Source organism: Polypterus senegalus, chromosome 1 (genome assembly GCF_016835505.1).
Source record: "Polypterus senegalus isolate Bchr_013 chromosome 1, ASM1683550v1, whole genome shotgun sequence".
Classification (NCBI taxonomy): domain Eukaryota; kingdom Metazoa; phylum Chordata; class Cladistia; order Polypteriformes; family Polypteridae; genus Polypterus; species Polypterus senegalus.
This window is the reverse complement of record NC_053154.1, coordinates 243,654,490-243,666,960: the sequence shown is the minus strand read 5'-3', so window position 1 is coordinate 243,666,960 and position 12,471 is coordinate 243,654,490. Positions and strand designations below refer to the sequence as shown.

General features: G+C 37.1%; 1 protein-coding gene across 1 annotated transcript in view; it reads right to left on the bottom strand.

Moving 5' to 3' along the window:
* The window catches only part of kif11 (kinesin family member 11), a 30,999-nt gene extending 21,582 nt beyond the window's left edge, over positions 1 to 9,417 (bottom strand). The window contains exons 1-8 of the mRNA XM_039770974.1: positions 9,279 to 9,417; positions 8,947 to 9,044; positions 7,245 to 7,377; positions 6,686 to 6,783; positions 4,772 to 4,850; positions 3,590 to 3,775; positions 3,266 to 3,390; positions 2,954 to 3,044 (exon numbers count right to left, since the gene is read on the bottom strand). Coding sequence (XP_039626908.1) covers positions 2,954 to 3,044; positions 3,266 to 3,390; positions 3,590 to 3,775; positions 4,772 to 4,850; positions 6,686 to 6,783; positions 7,245 to 7,377; positions 8,947 to 9,023 — 789 coding nt within the window. The 5' untranslated portion in view covers positions 9,024 to 9,044; positions 9,279 to 9,417. The remainder of the gene's footprint in view (positions 1 to 2,953; positions 3,045 to 3,265; positions 3,391 to 3,589; positions 3,776 to 4,771; positions 4,851 to 6,685; positions 6,784 to 7,244; positions 7,378 to 8,946; positions 9,045 to 9,278) is intronic.
* Between the last annotated feature and the right edge of the window lie 3,054 nt (positions 9,418 to 12,471).

Here is a 12,471-nt window from a genome sequence, read left to right as displayed (position 1 = left end):
TGGGGGAAGAACGATCTCCTCAGTCTGTCAGTGGAGCAGTCATCTCTGCCTGGAGAGGACACCGTTCAGTGGATTCTCCATGATTGACAGGAGCCTGCTCAGCAGGTGTTACATTGTCCAGCTTCATTCCTACAATAGAACCTGCCGTACTCACAAGTTTGTCCAGGTGTGAGGCGTCCTTTATGCTGCCTCCACAGCACACCACCGCGTAGAAGAGGGCACTCGCCACAACCGTCTGGTAGAACATCTGCAGCATCTTACTGCAGATGTTGAAAAACGCCAGCCTTCTAAGGAAGTAGTCGGCTCTGATGTTTCTTACACAGAGCATCAGTATTGGCAGTCCAGTCCAATTTATCATCCAGCTGCACTCACAGGTATTTATAGGTCTGTACCCTCTGCACACAGTCACCTCTGATGATCACGGGGTCAATGAGGAGCCTGGGCCTCTTAAAATCCACCACCAGTTCCTTGGTCTTGCTGATGTTTAGGTGTAAGTGGTTTGAGTCGCACCACTTAAAGTCCTTGATTAGCTTCATATACTCCTCCTCCTGCCCACTCCTGATGCAGCCCACGATAGTAGGGTCATCAGCGAACTTTTGCACATGGCAGGACTCTGAGTTCTATTGGAAGTCTGATGTACAGTATATAGGCTGAACAAGACCAGAGAAAGGACAGTCCCCTGTGGCGCTCCTGTGCTGCTGACCACAATGTCAGACCTGCAGTTCCCGAGACGCACACACCGAGGTCTGTCTATAAGATAGTCCATGATCAATGCCACCAGGTGTGAATCTACTCCCATCTCTGTCAGCTTGTCCCTAAGGAACAGAGGTTGGATGGTGTTGAAGGCGCTAGAGAAGTCCAAAAACATAATTCTTACAGCACCACTTTCTTTGTCCAAGTGGGAGAGGGATCGGTGTAGCATATAGATGATGGCATCCTCCGCTCCCACCTTCTCCTGGTATGCGAACTGCAGAGGGTCGAGGGCACGGTGGACCTATGGCCTCAGGTGGTGAAGGAGTAACCGTTCCATGGTCTTCATCACATCACAGGAATCGAAAGAGAATGTTACAAAATATTTTGGTAAGATGCTGCTATACATGTTAAACTTCTTATTTTAATATATGTTAAGACCCGTCAGGCCGGCGACAGGCGACAGGCCGTGACACCTTTGGGACTGGGGTGATGCAAGATGTTTTCCAAAGCCTTGGGACTCTCCCCTGTTCCAGGCTCAGGTTGAAGATGCGCTGTAGAGGACTCCCCAGCTCCAGCGCACAGGCCTTCAGCAGTCATGGCGATACTCCATCTGGACCCGCTGCTTTGCTGGCACGAAGTCTCCTCAGCTCTCTGCTCACCTGTGCTGCTGTAATTGTGGGTGGGGATGTCTCTCCTATGCTGGTATCAGCAGAAGGATGGTTGGAGGATGCAGTACTCCGAGGCGAGAGTGGGTTAGGGTGGTCAAACCTGTTGAAGAAGTTGTTCATTTAGTTTGCTCTCTCCACGTCTCTCTCGATGGTGGCACCCCGCTTCGAGCTGCAGCCAGTGATGATCTCCCATTCCACACTTCCTTCATGCTGTTATTCTGCAACTTCTGCTCCAGCTTTCTCCTGTACTGCTCCTTCCCCGCCCTGAGCTGGACTCAAAGTTCCTTGTGCACATGCTTGACCTCATGCTGATCACTGCCTTTAAAAGTCCTTTTCTTCTGGTTCAAAAGGCCCTTGATGTCACTTGTAATCCATGGCGTGTTGTTGGCATAGCAGCGTACTGTTCTTACTAGACCTACAATGTCCATACAGAAGTTGAAGCAATCAGTAGTGCAGTTAACAACCTCTTCAATGTTCTATGTGATCCCTGCAGGATATCCCAGTCTGTAGTTACAAAGCAGTCTCTCAGAGCCTGCTCTGCCTCAGGGGACCACTTCCTGAATGAGCGTGTGGTTGTAGGTAGCTCCCTCACTCTTGGTTTGTAGGGAGGCTGAAGCAGAACCAGGTTATGATCTGCTTTCCCAAGCGCAGGCAGCGGGGTGGCTCTGTATGCGTCATTAACGTTTGCATACAGAAGGTCAATAGTCCTATTTCCCCAGGTATTCCAATTCACATACTGGGAGAAGGCAGGTAATGTTTTGTCCAGCGTTGCATGGTTAATGTATCCAGCGATTAGCACAAGCACCTCAGGGTGCTGCGTTTGTAATTTAGCAACTGCGGAATGGATGACGTCACTCGCTATCTCAGCGTTTGTTCAAGGGGGGATGTAAACAATAACAACAATCACGTGTCCAAACTCTCTGGGCAAGTAATAGGGATGCAGTGGAGATTTTAACCTTTACATGTCCAGAGTTACACCATCTTGTATTGACACAGAGTGCGAGACCTCCTCCTTTCTGCTTCCTGCAGGTACTTGTGTCTCTGTCCGCTCGAACTGTGCTAAACCCGGGTAGCTCCACGTTAGCATCTGGGATGGTAGTTGTTAGCCACAAGAGCTCACTTGTGAAATTTAAAAGTTTAAGAATAACCTTCTTAGATTTGAAATCAACAGTGTGATATGTATTTCAACATTCTATTATCCATCTTAATCATTTTTGTACACTATCTGGATATGGATTGTGTATACAGATGTAATATTTTTAGACATATACTATCCTGATTTTGGGATAAGATCATTGGTAAGGATTCTATTGATTCGAAGTAATCTGCAATTCCACATAGTTTAGTGTCAACTCATTAGCAAAATTTTTATTCGACTCCCACTTTCCAAAATCATATCATTTACATGCCCCCAGGACTGATACAATAGAAATACTGGATTTAAGATCACCTAATATTGGAAAATTCCATGCACTATGTCCCACACACACAACATATTTTTAACAAGATCAAAGTTACTTTTTTGGTGTTGCAGAACTAAAGAGGAAATATTTATCAGAAAGTAAAAATTGATATACTCTTTGGCAGCTTACCAAATTCAGTTTGCCTATCTTAACAAGTTCCTCTCCATCAACTGTTGTCTCTTTCATATGGATTGTAGTTGAAAAGACAGAGTGTGACCGACTATATTAAGAATAAAAAGTACATTTTAGTCAAGTCATTTAAAGAAATTTCTGATCATATACCTAAAGTGAATTTAAAACAAGTCCATCAAAATTGAATTCCCTCATATACAATCTTTCTCATAGTGATCAACCCATCTTTTCAAAGAGATGATACTTTAGTAGTTCAAAACAATTTCTCAAATATTGGTAAAACAAATATTAATTGTGAAAGTACTGTACCTTGAATATGCATTCATTAAAGTGGCTGCTGTCTTTCTTTTTGCTGCACCCCTCTCAAGAATTTGATAAACCTCATCTTTATTGTGCACTGTGATCTCTTCCAGGCCTTTAATTACAACTCCCCTCTGAAAAATAAATATAATACTGTGCCAAAAATACTTCAGAAAATTTAATTTAAAAGTTGCCTTTACACTTATGCATTAAAGTCTAAAAACTTATTGTTATAACCTAACACTACTATAGGAATAACATAACTAAAGAGAGACTTTTCTAATTTTAGGATGACAGAATCATTACACTTAAAAACGTAGGAAATCTGCTTACTTTATTACGTGGATCATCAAACATTTGCAGCTTTTCATTTACATCTGGGGAAGGACTTAACAAATCAATTAGCTCTTCATTGTAAATCTCTAGCAAAGACACTTTGACTGAAAACTCGGTTCCATTTTCAGATAGCTTTTCAAAAATCTGGTGAAGTGTTCTGGGAATGATTCCTGCAAGTGGATCCTAAAAAAAGCACAAAAATAAAAGCCCATGTTACACTGGAAGTTTCAGGTAGAACAAATATGTCAAAAAACATTCTATTAACTTTTACATTTTTGTTTAATTTCAATCTTTATCTTTCCATTTTATCTAGAAATCCTATTAAAATATCATGTGTCCTCTTGAATGTGAGAATAATTTGGAGGTAATAATAGTTAAAGATTGCTTTTCACATTAACATATGGCATCTATCCTAGAAGGGTTAATAAATGTCAGAAACTCATTCAGCCATATCAGGGAACCAAGTAAAGGCCAACTAAACAACAAAGACAAGGATGTACCAGGAGAAGGCTGATGTGAAACACAAATTGTAAAAGGGGATGATTGAAATATCAGCAGATGTCCTGTAAACAACACTGGACAGTTGTCACATGCACAGAAACATCAAAAATAATAGCTAACCTAAAAGATGCACAAAGGACAAGAGCATAATAAAATAGACTTACTAAGTTATCTCTGTGTGTAAGCCAACGAACCAATTAGAGTAAATGTCAGATAATGTGTATGCATTAATCAGCACTGTTATGTAAATTCAGTAGTTTATAAAATAGAACTCTGCCCTTATTCATTTTGGCCATTCTGGTAATTCTGTAACAGACTGACGTGATGGATGCCCTTTCTTGAGCATGGTGCTGCAAGAACAAATAAGCGATGTAGATGGAAAAGCTTTCCCCTGCCCGATTACCGAGTCAAAAAGGTATTATAGAGGGATTATATTCTGGGACTATACTGTATGTTTACTTCAGGGCTACACATGACAACAATTTAAAAGGTTAATATAATACAAGCAATACAAAAAAGTATGTCATACACATTTTTATTAAGCAGACTGCATTAAGCCCCTGTTTCTTTAAGATGTTTACTGTTCTATTATTTGCATATAGATAAATCAACTAAAAAGAAACAAGAAGGTTTAAAAAAAATATGATATAAACATGCCAATAAAAAATTTATACAAACCTCCTCCCAAGTAAACTGTTCACCAGCTGACCTTTCACCTTCCATTGTGAAGGTTTTTCCTGTGCCAGTCTGTCCATATCTACATAAAAAAACACCAAGATAGTAAAAACAAGTTAACATAAAATGTGTGTTAAAGACCTGAGCCATACGCACACAATCATGAAATAATTAATGAAAGCAAAAAGGAGTGTTGGAATATTATGATAAAAGTAGTTTAAAAAAAAAATGCTAGTGTGGCTTGTTTAACTGTTGTGGATAATGCAGTTACTGTAACTCAATATAAAATGTGCCCAGGATAACACAGTACAAAAAACATAAAAGCACAATTAATTTATTTTTAGGCAAAATGTTTATACAGTTGAAGGATATTTTAATAAACCTAGGTCTTAAAAGCATGACTATGCTAAATAACCTTAGTAAACTTTACCAAACTGCAGCTAGCCTCAGTGTATTATGTACATTAAGAAATTTTTGCCAGTAAACCAATGAATGCCATTCCACTTCTGTGGATGTAAGCAAAAAGTAATTTCAGAAAATGTACAATGTCTGTGCAGAAGAGATAAATGCAAACACAAGTCCATAGTGTTTTTGGATAGATTACAGTACATATTAATTATGCAACAGAAGAACAATAATGTGTCCTTTGGAAAGAAAAAAAAAAGTGAAGTTAATGTATAAGGTGTTAAGTCATCTCATGTTATGGGAATACCTCATAATCATCATAGAACAGAACCTGCCAAATTACTGAATTTGGCAGGAGAAATAGGGTAACATTCCTCTAAAAATCATCCAGTGCCCATTAACAGTAATAGAGATGTAAAGTGCTGCCTTAAATTTACAAAGCATGTATGAATTCATGACAAAAAAAAAAAAAAAAAACATACAGAAGAACCTTTATCATATGTATCTGGACTGCTCCATAAACAAGGATATTGATATCAGGATCTTCAAAGAACATTCCAGATTTTATTCCAAGTACATTATTTCAACAAAGAATTAACATGATCACTTAAATATTAGAAAATCTGATTTCTCTTTTCTCTGAATGAAAGCACAAAATCCAAGCAAAGTAGAAACATGCATCTCATACCATTTTGAGACTACAGGTTTTGGAATTCAGGTAATAATGCCTTTGTGCTGCTTTTAATGTGCTTGTCTTTTGCAAAAACAGTCACGCACTGATACAGCATTTTGGCTCACCCACTACTTGACGAACCACATTATCACAGAATTTTTTCACTAGTCAAAAATCTCACTATAAGCATACAATTTTCATGCTGGACTGTAGTTTCCTGCCATGGGTCTCTGGCATCATTGGGATGGATGGCTTCAATCCTAGCTGATACTGTGGACCTCCAAATGTCAATCAGGAAACATACAATAAGGTAATGCCTACATAGTAATTACACTTACAGTATTCCAAACCCTTTGATAACACTATTAAAGAGACAAATATTTTCACAGTTTGATTGGCCCTCCTTTACATATAGCTTTTCACAAGCATTTCAAACACAACATACTGTATAATCTTACTTTTCTCATTTATAGCTATAGGGTTGGCCAAACTATTAACTGTGTGTAATAATGCTAAAGTCTGTTTCTGTAAACAGTAAAATGCAAAAGGAAAAAGTCACTATATGCAAGTTGAAATATGATCAATAATATACTGAACAAAAATACTACTGTATTACTTGGAAATAGGATTCTGTTGACATAATTTACCATGAGCAGAATAAACTAGGATTGAACGCACAACTACTTAAGAGGGTACTATACTGTTTGGCATCAGGCTATAGTGGGTAGGAGTGCTACTAGTATTTTTTTTTCCTTTTTTCTAACATTTTACATTTTGAAGGAAGTATACTAAACAATGAACTACCCAAGTAAGCTCAAAGATGGAATTTAATTACTTACGCAAATATAGTACAGTTGTACCCCATTATAACTTCATCCAATATGGGACAAACAACACTTCTGTAAACATCAATCTGTTTTGCTGTGGGTCCAAAAACCTTTATCGGCAAAATAAAAATGCACTAGTCAGAAGAAACAACAAAACTGTCACACAAATATCTGAGAACATAAATAAAAACAAAAAATTTATTGGCAAACAAAAAGGGGTTAAGTATTTTTCACATTTGAAAATCAAAGATGATATAAAGAGAGAACTTTAACAACACTACCAGGGCAATTAAAAAGGGACAGAAAATGTATGTTCTGTCAACTCAACAACTGTAAATATTGCAAAGTTACACATCATGTCAAAAATAAATCGCAAACATACAGACATCAGATACTAAAAATGGACCATTTTAAACACATTAAGTTTAACATTAATAATAAATTGGATAGGAAAAAAAAAAAGTTTTCTTAAATATTTCCATATATAGTACTAGGTGGAAAATTTACTTCATACAAAAAGAGAAACGAAGAGGTAAAGCAGCACAAATGAAGACTTAAAGGGGCTAATTACCATGTCAAATGTGTATGTTTTCTTAGTTGCTTTATCGCCCACTCCTCCAGTACGAATAGTAACCTCCTTCCTTGCATGTTCACAATCAACAACGTTAAAAGCAGAGAGCTTACGTTCAGTTGCATTGAATGGTCTGTTGTTAACATATAGTAAGAAATGGTTAGTTATCAAACACTACAAAGCATTATGAATGGAAATAGAACAAAGAACACAAAAAAGCCTTAAGTGCAGTGAAGTATACATAAACTTGCTTTGTATGTTGTAACAAATGCAGCAAAAAAAAAAACAAAAAAAAAAACAACAAAATAAAGCAATGCTATCAGATAAGACAATAACATCAGATTAGTTTCTTATGTAGAGTAATTGGACATGATGCCTACCTGACTAATAAGAAATGGAAAAAGTAACCCTAGACGGAACACCAGTCCATCAAAGGATGTATGCAAGCACAATCAAAAATATACTGACATCTTTGCAATCTGTTCAATAGTGTGTTTTTAATGCAATCGTTAGAGAGAACAACAGACTCTACTGAATTTCAAGCTGACACTGTATCACTAAATGTCATTCATCCATTCATGTGTCAGTCAATAACTGAGATTTTCAAGATTATGGCTGCATTGAGCGAATGCAAATTTCAGTGTTTTAGACATGAAGAAGTAACCAACCCTGGACTATCAACAGGCCCTTTACATTACACTCATTTTCAGCATAACTGCCATTCACCTTAGTGCAAGGAAATCCGTAAAACAACCAGAGTAAGAACACAGACCCCATAAAGACACCATTTTTAATTTAAAAACACAGTATCCATCACAAATATAATTCGGTTCCATCTAATGTTTCAACATACTGTGCATTATGCATAAAAGTATCAAATAAGAGTATATTTAAGCACAACTGTTTCTCCTATGGACTACATTTAAAATCTGAAAAAGAATGTTGCATGGCAATTGGGGCCTTAAATAACATTCTTGTCAAGTAAAGCCAGTAATACTTAAATTGCATTAATTCCTAGTTACTCTTGCAATCAATGGTTACTTTATTGCATATAGTCTAATATTACAATATTATAAAGAAATTTACATTACTGAAAAAGTGCAAACTTAAGTTTAAGGATTGTTAGCACGATTTTCTTGCACATACAAAAACATCTAATACCAAGGTCTCTGCATTGTCTTGCAAGAAAATGCCTTACAGTATAAACTATATCCATCCAAAAAGGAAATAAATAAAATAACTGGCTAGCTTAAGGCATTCACTTAAGGGCTGATATTTTTTCCAAAATCCATTAGCAATTATTACCAGGCGTCAAAGAGGTTGAAAATATTAACTTACTGTAGTATTTATTTTATTTCAACCGGAACGCCGGCAAATTAAGTAACTTTTAATGGTCATTGTGTCAGAAACAGATGATATGAACCCACTGCCTGTATCAACACATTTAGATCTATTAAATCTGCTTAATAAATATAAAAATAGTTTGCAGACTCTCGACATCAGAATGGTTAATTAGAAAAGGTTCCAAAATCAAAAAAGCAGGCCATATGCTTTGAATTTCTATGATTCACAAATTAGACTTTCCCTTTATCAACCACCTCTTTGATTTTAAATAGCAGCCAAGGCTACGCTTTTTTCGATCACGGTGCATTGCCGTTGTCTGTAGAAGTTTTAAAAGCAAAACATAATTTAAGTAAATTACCTGCACCTCACGACGACTTGAATATTTCTTCCCTTCTCCTCCTTTTTACTGACGGCAGATGAATTTTGCGATTGCATTGCAGTGTAGATTAAAATAACCTAAATATACATATAATAAATGATTCCGTAAAATAAAATTTGCTGTCAATCAAGAAACAGTAATTACATTAGTGTGTAAATATTTTGAGAAGTTTACTTTCACATAACAGATAAACGAATCTCTTAAGAAAATTAGTGTACGTTTGCAAAGGCATCGTACCCTTGCTGTAAACATCACGCACCCCGCCATTAATGACGAACGATGTACTGTTTAACACAAATATGACTACTTACCGTTGAGTACAAAACTTTCTTTCTAATGTAATTATCTCCCAGCGAAACGCTCTCTAGATAAAAATAAAACCAAACAACTAGATAAAATATATATTTTTTTTTAAACCCTAAACGTTCTGGCAGAGCCTCACTCAGCCAGTCGTACTAATTTTGAAAAGCGCGCTTCCGCCAGCAGTTACCCAATCACAAATGTCGGTTTCGATTAACTCAAATCTCATTGGTCTAAACATCAGGTACGGCCCGCCTTCATGCAGCAGATCCACTATAAAGCCAATCATAGTGTGTCTTTATGTTGCATGGTTAGACAGTGGAGCGCCGCTCGATGGCAAATCTGGTTGGAGCTTTAAGTCACATGTTTAGACAGCGGTGCACCGCTGTGCTGCCAGTGAGATTGCGACTTTTGACACATGATTTGGGGTACTTGCTCCTCGTAAATTCTCAAATGCTGCTTATAACTTGGGTTTTTAGGTTTTGACTAAGACAAACACGACAAAAAAATTTGTTCGTGGAGAAGAGTACGGGGGAACAGTACACAAATAAACAGTCTGGACAAAAGTCAAGATTTTAACGGACAACATTCTTAATATAAATATACTTTTCTAGGTATATTATGAAGTAAACTAAACGTTATTGAGCCGACTTAATTGTTTTCATCCAAAAGACTATCGGTCTAACTAACGGTTATCGTTTATTCTTTTATAATATAGCTTCGATCAAATACATTTCCTTTTTCAAAGTAATTTAATTGCAGTCCTTAAGTCTTGACATTTAAATTTTATGTGAACTCATTTTTTGTAAGCTAGCAGTAGTAGTAGTTTTATCAGTCAATATGATGTTCAGTCATACTTGTGCATTTTATTTTCTGATGCACCATTCTGACCTCAGAATTGGACAACACCAGTTGTGACCTTGTGCACAACTACATTTTGAGGGGCACATTGAAAAAAAAACAGTATTAAACACAACAACAAAGTTATTTTACAATAATTCAAAACATGTCAACTTTTGCGTATAGTGGTACTGACTTATTTTCTTTTTCCAGCTTTTGAAATATGTTTATGCAATTTAGATTGCAAACAAGAATCTCATTATCACTGTTACTTGTGCACATAAAAAATAACATCAATGTTATGCTTTTAAAGAATGTGACAACGACAAGCTTTAGGTCGGTGTTATGCCACTGTGTCACTTATCAAGCAAGTGTTTTGTGAGCAGGTCTTTCTGGAAGTTGCATTACTAAAAGTTTTACGAAATTAAAAAATATATATATGAGATGTTCATAATTTCATGGTGTAATCTTTACATTGAGCAGACCTGTAAACAGGAGGTGTTTTTGACAAGATGAGTATTAGATGTTAATGCCTAGGAAATGACACTCTTTCTCAGTCTCTCTGTTCATGATTGCTGCCAATCCAGGCACCTGCCAGATCTTAACTATTTAAACTAGCTGTAGGAAGGGTGAGAGGAGTTCTCTATGATCCTGGCTACCTTGACAGTGTACGTTTTTGTTTACAGGTCCTGTAGTTACGGTACGTTCACCTCAGTAACACATCACGTGGTCGCTCCTTCCTCTCCTTTTCTAACGCTGAGAAACTTGTCCATGCTTTTATCACATCCCGCATCGATTATTGTAATTCCCTACTGGCAGGTGCCCCCTCTAATCTTATATCACAGCTCCAGCTTATTCAAAACTCGGCTGCAAGAGTCCTTACACGGATCAGCAGCAACGAGCACATCACACCCACCCTGCTCCGTCTTCACTGGCTCCATGTGTCTTAAAGAATTGACTATGAAATTCTACTAATAACCTACAAAGCCTTAATCGACCTTGCGCCAAACTACATCAGAGACTTTCTCCATCACTATGTGCCTGCCCGCCCACTAAGGTCCTCTGATTCTGGCAATCTTGTTGTGCCCCACACTAATCTACACTCCATGGGTGACAGGGCCTTCAGCTGTATAGCGCCCAGACTCTGGAATGACCTACCGAAATTAATTAGGTCACCTGACTCCATGAATTCTTTTAAAAAACAACTCAAAACTCATCTGTTCAGGAAGGCTTTATTACCCTTCTCTCAGTTTACCTCTATGTCAAGATACTCATGTGTGAGTACCTGTACCTGTGTGTGTGTGTGCTGGACCATTAATTATGTTGTCTGTTAGGCTTTTTTTTTTCTCTGAATTTACCATCTTACTCTTCTTTCTTTATTTATCTGGTTTAGTACAATGCTATACACTGTATACCCTGCCATCCTTTCTTAAGCTCTGTGAAGTGCCTTGAGCATGGGAAAGGTGCTATATAAATAAAATGTAGTTATTATTATTATTAGAGATATCTCCACAATGGCTTCAGCCAACTGCACACCTCTTGCAGCGCTGGGTGGTCCTTTTTTAAGGAATTTCTATACCAGGCAGTGATGTATCCTGTCAGTATATTTTCAATAGCCGCATGATGGAAGGACTTCAGCAATCTTTTTGATACTCTGAATGTCTTCAGTTGTCTGATATGATAAAAGCACTGTCTTGTCTTTTTCACCAGAATGTCTGTGTGTGTGGACCATGTTGAGTCATTCCTGATGCTGATTCCCAGGTAATTGAAACACTCAGATATCTCCCTGAAGTACTGATAATGAACAGAGGTGTGCACTCACTCACTTGCTTCTTGTTCTCCTTGCTGAAATCCACTATGAGCTCTTTTTTATAAACTATATTCTGGAAAGCATAGTGAATCAGACATGGAGAATTTGTCATTTTTTACTGATAAAAACAGTTGGGATTGTTAAAAACATTTTTCATTCACTATGCGAGCACATAAATGAAATGTATATTTATAAATTGAAAGGCACTTCAGGAAATGATGGATTGGTACATAAGGTTTATATTTCGTAAGGATTTTTTTATTTTATAGATATGGTGACTTTAATGATTCCATAGGAATGGAAGAATTTACATCTCCAGAATTTCCAAGAATATTTAAAAGATGAATGTTACAAAATATTAATGAGACAGATGTGTAAATATTAGACATATATAATATTAGATTATACCTAAATTGGTGGATTATTGTACTCTCTTAAAAGATTACACTGATTTTACTTGTTATTTTTTTGTACAGCTTATGCTACTTTTGATCATGCTTTTATCTTTAAATATTTAGAATGTTGTGGTTTTATGTGCTATTTTCAGAAGGTGG